This window comes from Alnus glutinosa, chromosome 7 (assembly GCF_958979055.1).
Source record: "Alnus glutinosa chromosome 7, dhAlnGlut1.1, whole genome shotgun sequence".
NCBI lineage: Eukaryota > Viridiplantae > Streptophyta > Magnoliopsida > Fagales > Betulaceae > Alnus > Alnus glutinosa.
This window is the reverse complement of record NC_084892.1, coordinates 26,904,500-26,913,965: the sequence shown is the minus strand read 5'-3', so window position 1 is coordinate 26,913,965 and position 9,466 is coordinate 26,904,500. Positions and strand designations below refer to the sequence as shown.

At 39.8% G+C, this 9,466-nt stretch overlaps 1 protein-coding gene across 2 annotated transcripts; it reads right to left on the bottom strand.

Moving 5' to 3' along the window:
* Window positions 1-4,332: 4,332 nt before the first annotated feature.
* LOC133872799 (protein OCTOPUS) lies at window positions 4,333-8,480 on the bottom strand. 2 transcript variants are annotated; one of them, XM_062310411.1, is made up of 3 exons: window positions 6,064-8,480; window positions 5,678-5,696; window positions 4,333-4,768 (listed from the first exon to the last, which is right to left on the bottom strand). In XM_062310411.1, exon 1 carries the CDS (start codon window positions 8,215-8,217, stop codon window positions 6,085-6,087), a length of 2,133 nt encoding a protein of 710 aa, XP_062166395.1. In that variant the 5' UTR covers window positions 8,218-8,480; the 3' UTR covers window positions 4,333-4,768; window positions 5,678-5,696; window positions 6,064-6,084. The 2 variants fall into 2 exon arrangements, with proteins under 2 accessions (XP_062166395.1, XP_062166394.1); XM_062310410.1 differs by lacking the exon at window positions 5,678-5,696.
* Window positions 8,481-9,466: the final 986 nt, after the last annotated feature.

Sequence of the window (9,466 nt, the reverse complement as noted above, 5' to 3'; positions counted from 1 at the left end):
CGACACTTATTATTTTTCTTTAAAAAAAAACCCCCATTTTCACGTCAGATTTGTATACAAAGTATGTACACTTCGTGTGCAAGAATAATTACTCTAATGAAAGAAATTTTGCTATTATGCATGTTTCACATAATAACATACTTCTTTTGTTGTTTATTAGCCTGTCTATTGTGAAAGAAACATGGGTAAGAAAAGCCAAAGCACCATTTTCGTTGTTGCTACTGCACAAACCCAAGATAAAATGCTAGCTGGAGAATTATCTTGACGTATGTGTTGGTGAGATTTACGATGGTTACCGCCAAGGAGCACATTTCAACAAAGACATGGTGGAAAAATGTGATGCGAATTCACTAATAATAAAAACATAGAAAATAATAAATCGGTTATTTCGAGAGAGTCGTAAAAAGTCAATATGAAGTAGGTAGATTAAAAAAGAAGTTTATCGGTGCTAAGTCCCCACATTAATTCCTCATTATGTGAGACTATGATTTATAAGTGATTTTAAGAAGCTCAAATTGCAACTTGACTGGTCTTTTTTGAGTAATAGCGTATATGTGACTTTCTACACGATGCATGTTCGATGACCTTCTAGTCCTGTCTGAACGAGATGCGAGATAAAATAGAGTCAGTGAAGCTTAGTTGGTATCTCGTTCAGACTCCGTTTAGACGAGATGTTTTTATAAGGAGACTCGAGAGGCTCGATCGTTATCTCATTCGAACCCTATCTAGACGAGGTCAGTAAGCCTAGTGCTAAGATGGGGTAATACAACTAGCAAACTTAGTAGTTAAGTGGGGGCAATATGCTTAACAAATTAAAAATTAATTAATGAAATACAGAAATGCTTATGTTCTATATATATTTGTTTTGAATATGATATTTGCTCTAGCCTGTTTTGGTTCAACTGACATACAATCTACATAATTTTGGAAAGGAAAATGCAAAGTATTGTAGTTTGAATCCTATTATGAAAAGTCTTTCTCTAAGTAAAATGATTTTATAACCGTTGTTTCTTCTACGGCGCTTTAATATACGAGTTTTATGAAAAACTATGCATCTATTTTAAATACATTTTGGTCTTGAAAACCAGCTTTAAAAAGAGAGAGAGAGAGAGAGGGCTTACATCACGCACAAAGATCGGTTGGATAATTTTTACTTGCCAAGCAGTGGACTCAATTTTTACTTGCTACTTTCTCTTCATTCTTTTTTTGTTTTCATCAAATTTTATTATGATAGAATTCTCGAGAACCTTCTCTGAATCTTCCCCTTGGTCACTACGTTAATTTCCTTCTAAGGACTATTTTCTTGCAAATTACGTTTGTCTTTATTATGATTTATTTCCTGATTTCTTATTTTCCTATTTAGCTTGTTTTTTGCCTATAATAAGATGTACGTAGATGCCGTATGACTAAATCATTAAGGAAAATATTACCTTTACTTGAAGCAAATATTAGAGGCTTGATCCCCTCGAAGCAATCATTATCTTCTCTGTTTTCTCTCATTTTCTTGTCTATTTTCTAAGTTCTCTCGTTAAAACCCCTTGGATCCTACCACATTATTTTTCAACCAAGTCAAAGGAGAAGTAATCTTTTCGTCTTTGCTTTTTTCCTAATAATCTTTCAGGGGGGTTATAATGGATTTGTCAAACACAAGGTACAACTTTTGACTAAAATAGTTTTTGACCAGCATATATATATATATATATATATATATATATATATATATATATATAGTGAAATTACTGGAATATATAACCCATTACAGACTTACCGTATAAGCACTCAGTTTTTGAGCCCCTTTCTTTTGGGCTTTAACAATGTGAAGTTTAGAACATTTAGTTTCATTACCTTGGTGTATTTTGAGATTCATAGCTATATTTTTACGAGCTCATCAGCCAGAACACATTTGTCAAATCAATGGTATAGAGTAGACGTGAAGAAGTTTCAAGGCTTACTCAAAAAATTATATGGTGTAATGGGTCCCCTAGCCCAGGGTGAGCCCGATAGAGGTCACCTTGAAATTATATGACCTAAAATTCTCTCTTTCCCTTTGAATTCTTTATGCCCCTTTTTAATCACAAACTGGCTTAAGCATCAGGGTGATCTCCCGCCAACACACCCGTTAAGGTTTTTTGTGCTTGATTCTCTTCCTCTTTGCAGGCTCCCTCGATCTGAAGTTCGGTGGTCGACTAACTGATTCTTCACCAGGTATTTGAAGTATGTCACAAAAAGCTGAACTTTGATTGTTCGAGGACATAATTTGAACCCTGATTTCTAAAAATAGGAATTATATTAATATTTACAGTGATGTGTTTCTACGTTAATAGTATTTATTTAGGTTGATATGGCATCTGAAGAGCCACTATCCTTGGTGTCCAGTAAAATTAGTTCTTAAATTTCTTATCTTAACCCATTTAATAGGAGATTATATATAGTCTCACCTTGTTAACGGGGAGAGAGTAGTTTGGAGTAGTTACTCCTTAGAAAAACTATCTGACAAAAATAACACTTGTCAAATGTAACTGATAGGCGCTATGCCTGCCAATCATATTTTACAAGTCGGGTGTTGTATTGCCCGCCTTGAATAGAGAGGGGCGTGCTCATGTGAGAGCCCCTCTATTTTCAACATGCATAAAACAAGCAAACCTTCTCTTGTTGATTTCCATAAACCAAGAGACTCGGGAATGAGATGCATGCAACCATATTTGTTAAAAAAAAAAAAAAAAAAAATTTGTATTTTGTTTTCTGATTTCTTAAATAAATACATTAACAAATAACTCAAAATAAAATAAAATAAAAACATATTTTCACTTTTACGTCAGAATACTTTTTTAAGTAAAAATAAAAAATCATTCAAATCACATTAACAAACCTACCCGTTAGATGTTATTGATATCATTAGTGTGAAGGACATATAACATGCCAAATTGGCAATGGATGCTAAGGTGGCCGAAGAAACCATGATAGAGAAGTGGTACAACATAAAAACAAGTGTTGGCAGAACCTCGAGGAACAGCATGAGCACACAACCGTTGACAATTATGCTCTCAATTACCTTAAACAAATTATTACCCACCCACTTCCCATTGAAGCTAATGGGAGTAACCTAGACATGCCATTGGGTTATGAGCCTCTTTTTCTTTCCTTGATTCTTTCTTTATCCTCCATGAGGAAGCATGTTGGGATGTTTTCCTTGCCACTTTTTGACTTTAGAGGCAAATTTGTTGATCATAGAGCTTTTACACATTATACATAAAGTAAAAAAAAAAAAAGCATCATCTCAAACTTAGTAAGGACAAAATATTTGATTGGTTTGCTTCCTTCAATACCACCAGTGGAGTGATAAAGATCTCATTCTTTGAGATATAATCATTGCTAAGCTTGATTCCTGCTTTGCTCATTGGGAGTTTAGCCTACTAGAGTCTAAAGAGCTTCTTTGTGCATTTTGTGAAGTTTATGCTCAAATTTTGGGGTTATTTGGTCGTGGAGTGTTTGGTACAGAGTTTTGTCGTGAATTTTTGAAGTAATTGAGGTAATATAAAGTAAAAATAAGGTTAAATTTTTTGTGAGATAAAAGTAAAAATAGTTGTTTGATATTAGTTTGAAAAAAAGTCTCGACTTTATTTTTAGTAGAAATAAAAATAAGGGAAGAGATGGTTGCCAAACGGGCTTATTTTGGCTAGGCTCTAATATTTCCTAAAGATCTCATATAGCCCAATGATGGAGATAATGTGCTAGTTACACCGAAGCAAAATTAAAGATATAATTTAATAAAATGGTGTAGACCTTTTTTTTATTATTATTATTTTTATTTTTGCCAGAAAATGTAGTCCTGTTTCAAATTCTACAAAATATAGAATATCAAAGTCACCGACAAGCTTCAGTATCAAATTGCTTAAGAGTGGCTTCATTCTATTAGATTCCTTAAGACATCTTTAATGTTGGTCACAATATTTTACAAGACCAGCAAATCTGATAAGACCTGCAAATCAGATAAGAAATTAGCGGCTTAGAGTTAATGAGTCTTAGACACTCATGTTTCGACATGATCTTTATCCGACAAGCGACATTTAAAACTGATAATTTTTTTTACACAATTCGCGAATCCGACAAACCCAACACAAAATTAGAGGGTTAAAATTGAAGATTTTGACTTGTTTAATTAAAATGATAAGATAACGGTTGAACTATATATAGTCTTATATTCATGAGTCAGACACGACCCAAACCCAAACCGACATCCAAATAAGAATTGACACCACTAGTTCAAACTATATGAGACAGACCACCCGTCAACCATGTTGGGGACCTAAAGTTATCTATTGATGTCACCTCTGAACCCAAAGGAGCAAAAATCTTATTAGTATGTCGAAAGTATGATCACAGTGAGACTGCCAATCATTTTAGATTCTGCACTGCATTAACAAATTTGGAATACATTATAAATAAAGAAGTGATTTTCTGAACTGCAATCTCTAGACAAGTACAATTTCTGCATTGCTCTGTCGATCTAAAACAGGGCCTGGAAGTTAAACATGTCACTGCAAGAAGAAACAAGGGATGATTCCCACAGATTCTCAACTGTTTCAACCCCACGCCACAATCGGCTTCTGAATTTGTTCAGCATTTGCAGATGCTGCTATTTTCCCTGGACCTGATTAATGGGGTTTGTAGGTTCCTGAAGCCTGCAAAATTCCATTATCGATTCTTTCAGCAGGCAGCAACCCCAGCTGGCCTTATGCCCCAACTCAGCTGCCATGGGGTGAATTAACTGTGGAAAACCCCTTAAAATTAGATAACCTTACGCGGTATATGAAGGAAAGACAAATACCACAGGCTAAAGTATGAAAAAAGCAGAAGCAAAAGGTTTTAAAAGATAAAAAGGAATAATAAAAAGAAAGAACAAAGAAGATAAGTACCTGCTGTACTTTCTACAACTTATGTAACAATTTATCATGCTTCAGATGATGCTGTCCATACAGGGAAATAATATTCCCTCTGTTTTTGGTCAATTAACTGATTTTATACAAGTTATCTACACCGATAATATTCTACATAAACTTGAAGGACCAACCCTTATGCATACAAAGAAACCGACCTTGGAGCAAGCCACAGAATCTCTGAAGCCCCAAGAAACATTGACCTTAAGGTTGTGCAAATGCTGGATGGAGAGGTTAAATGAATTTCAACAAAGCAACACGCTCAACACAACTACAGAACACTATAGAGTCCTGGTCTTTTTACTCTTTTTTTTTTTTGTTCTTTTTCTTTTCTAATTGTAAAGTTCAGGATACAACTATTATACTGTACATGCGGATAGAACTCTAATTCTTAGTGATATTTGATTCTGAGTGGGGTCTAGGAGCAGCACACTCTACAGTTTCCTACTGACTGCACCTGCCTTTACAAATCATATTATTCATGTTTGAAAGTTCAAACACCAAGTGATGTTTGATTGGGGACCAAGGCCTGGAGCATGTCACATGTCAAAAGTTTGATAAAATGATACCAAAGAAGAACAAGGTGTCGACCGTATCTACTGTTTTGTTCCAAAAACAAATTGTGACAAGCAGCAAACCTAAGTGGCATGAGCCCACATTATCACCACTTTTGGCAGAACACATAACATGCCAAAGACTTAAACAAAACATACTCCAGTATAAAGTGTTGCGACCCTCACCAATCAGCAAGCTTTGGTGCTGCATAAAGACAGAAAAAGAAACCAGATATCATTTATAGCCATATTCCCATGCTATGTGTCCCAACATTTTCTGGCAAGAAAGAGAAACTCACATAGAAATTTGAGGGGAAAGATTCAAGGCCAATTGACAACAGTATGGATAGAGACAATCTAGTTAGGAACGAAAAAGAAACACTGAAATCCTTGTTATTTGAGTGATTGAAGAAGCATGCTACTCACAGGAAATGAACAATGCAAAAGGGTGATTTTATCCCAACCAACCAACCAACCAACCAACCATTAAGAAGAATACATAAGAGCATCATGTGTGGTTTTACACACAAGAAATGCAGCAAAATTAACATATTGTCAAACCAAAGTAACACCTTATAATGGACCTTCAAAATTCAGTACAATCGCAATACGCTTCTGGCAATAGAATGTGCATGATTGGACCTACTCTTCCCCGACCCACTTCTCCAGCTGCTTCTCATCGGCGTCAAGTAGAAACGCAGCAGACCATTTTCGATGTTGTTAGGCGAATACCTTGCACTCCGATTCCGCTCCAACACAAACTGATCGTCTCTCTTCTTCTTCCCATGCCCATTTGCCTCCAAACCATTCTTCCTCACACTCCCGAAAGACCCACCAAAGTTATTGGAATTCCTCCAACTCACACTGCTATTGCTTCGAAAAACCTTTCGATTGAAAGCACCTCTCGCATCCCCATTGCGTTCTCCTCTCAGTTCTTGCCAAGACTCCGAAAACGACCGCTCCACCCCATTTGGTCTGCTGAATCTGGGATCCTCATCCTCGTCTTTGTTGTTCCCACCTCGCCGGTTTATCAAACCCCAAATGTTCCACGCCTTGCTCCACCTTCTAGACTTCTTCGACGACCCCTTTCGCTCACCATTTCCCACCACAGACGCGGTGTCTCTGAACCCCATTTCGAAGGTCTCCGAGCAATCGTCCCGCAAATAATTCGAGTTCGAGTCCCTCGACTCTCTATCTGGGACTACCAGTTTCGGTCCTTGGAAGTAGTAATCGCCGGTGGTGGTGGCCGGAGACACCTTCGCATTCGAGACCGACTTCAACTCGTCGATCTCCGCCACCACCGCCGCGGCAGTCTTCCGAATCGAGTTGGACCGGTCGAGGCTCTTCCTCCGCCTCGACGACGAGTCTGAGTAGTAGTCCCTCGTCTGCGCAGACCCACCCGGCACCGCCGTCTCGTCATCGTTGATCGCATTTTCTTCCACCGGAATCTGCGTATCGGACCTCAAAACGTGAACCGGAGCGTCCTCTACCACTGAGACCATTGTGGGCATTCTCGGGAAGGTTCTGCCGATCAAGTACCCATCCCAAGAGGCCCGAGGCTCGTCGAAGGAGTAACGCGGATCGTCCAACGATATCCGACTCGCATCGAACGACATCCGACCTGCGTCGAGGGAGAACCTCGGATCGGTGTCGCAGGACCGACGGCCGAAGCCGTAGTCGGCGATCTCGGACTGGGTTTCCCTGAACTGCCTGCCGATCGGCTTCTCCACCGGCAATGTGGCGGACCCACCGCCGTTTCTGCGCTTCTTGAGCTTCTGCTTCTGCCTCCACTTCTGCAATTTCTTGCTGAAGACCGAAGCGGCGGACCAGAAGCTTCCGGCGATTTCCTTGAAGTCTCTCCCAGAAGGTTTCTTCGTTTGCGAATCGAGATCAATGTGGTCTTTCATGGTCTTCAGCTCCTCTGTCTTCGGTTCCTCCTCTGGTTCTGGGTCTGGGTCTAGCTCTAGCTCTGGCTCTGGGTCTGGCTCTTCCTCTTCCTCTTCCTCTTCCTCCTCTACGATTTCTTGAACTCTTTCTTCGACTAGGGCTACATTTGGAATGCTTGATTCCTGGGAAACCCTAATCTCGTCGTCGTCGTCGTCCTCCTCCTCCTCCTCCTCCTCCTCGTCCTCTTCTTTGGACTCGAACAAGACGGGACCTTGTGGGACACTGGAAGACGGTAGCAGCGAATGCCTGGTGTCGACCTCAACGTCCGGAGCAGGCCAAGCAGAAGAAGAAGAAGTAGAAGGCTGGTCCTTCTTCTTATACGGGTTGCGCTCGTCGTCGAGAGTGAAGAGTGACCAGAGCGTGTTCCGGACCCTGACGTCACAGGACTTCCTCTGGGGCTCGAACACCCCAGAGAACCCCTCGTTCTTGGACGCCGAGAACGACTTGGTCCGCCGAAGCTCCGGAAAGAACGAAGACCCACCACTGGAATTCTTGTTGCGGTTGTTGCCGGGGGGACCGCCGCCGCCGGATGAGGAGGCTTTGAAGATGGCCTTAAGGGCAGCTGCGGTGGATGAAGAGGATGTGGGTGGTTTGCGAGAGGATGAAGCGGTAGAGGAATTGGGATCGAGGACTGCGAGGCGCTCGCAGAGGCATGAGGGGCAGAAGCCGGTGAACTGCTCTTCTGGGTGGCGGTCGCAGGAGGTTGAGGGTCTGTTCGGCTGCGGTGGTAGCGGTGGTAGTCCTGCTGCTGCTGGTTCGGTGGTGGTGTTGGGATTCATAACCACACTCTGCTTCTGCTTCCGCTTCCGCTTCTGCTCATGTTACGCGGACATGAGAATGAGTGTGTTTAGGGAGAGTGTCTGTGAGTGAGTGGTAGTGGTATTGAGAGAGAGAGAGAGTGTGAGAGAGAGAGAGACAGAGAGACAGAGAGAGAGAGAGATAGAGAAGGCGACTCAACTCAACTGTTCGCTTCCAACGGACAATGAAGAAAGCGAAGGGGGAAAAAATGATGGTACAAACAACGGGAAAATGAAACCCAAAAGAAAAACAAAAAACAATCTCCTCCGAAATAGAATTTCACGATGCCCCACACGCTCTCTCGCTGTCTCTGCTTTTCCGTTGTGCTCTCTCTCTCTCTCTCTCTCTCTCTCTCTCTCTCTCTGGAGTCTAGGGGCACTCGCATGCAAAAAGACAATTTTGCGCCTACGGATCTAGGCGTATCCTTAACCGAGGTCAGTTTTTGGACTTCTCTGGGGGGGCTTGTTTGGCGAGCGTGCGTGATTTAAATCTTGGCTTCATAATAAATATTGCCTCTTCACGTTTTGTTTGCCTATTACTTAATACTTACTAGGGATCAATTTCAATACCACATTTTTATTTTTTATTTTTATAGTTGAGTTTAAACTTTTGAGTCATTTTATTTTTATTAATCATTTCGGAGAATATTTTATTTATAAGCAAATTCAAATACCAAAAAAAAAAATTAAAAAAAAAATTGACAATTTATGTAAGGCTAGCTTTACTAGACAATAACTTGACAAAATAAAAAAATATAATATAATTAAACAACCGAGTTACAAAGAGTTGGCCGAGTAGCCACCCTTGGCCACTCCCATAGGTCGTTGACCATCTCCTTAAAAGTAAGAGAATAGTCGGTCATCTTATCAAACTTTTAAGAGTGATCGTACAATTATCTACGAGACAAATATAATGGTCAGCACCGCCCGCATGTGCTCTGATTAGATGTGGTACCAATAACTAAATTGATGATTTTGTGAAAAGAAAATTGTGTAATATCCGTATGTAAATGTCAAGCTCGTTACATTTTTCTACGTATATCCATAAAATAGCTCCCATATATATTAAGTTTTGTCTCTCAAAAATCAAAAATTAGCAAACAAATACTAATTGGGTGATCATAAAATTAAAGGATATTAGGAAAGTAAATGAAAATCTAATATCCCAACTAATAAGACTTGAGTTGTTGAATATTGAATTGCCTAACTTTTTCCTATACCCTTTATTTTA

Coding starts and splice junctions, on each gene's coding strand:
- LOC133872799 (XM_062310411.1), bottom strand. CDS start 8,217: ATGAATCCCAACACCACCACCGAACCAGCAGCAGCAGGACTACCACCG.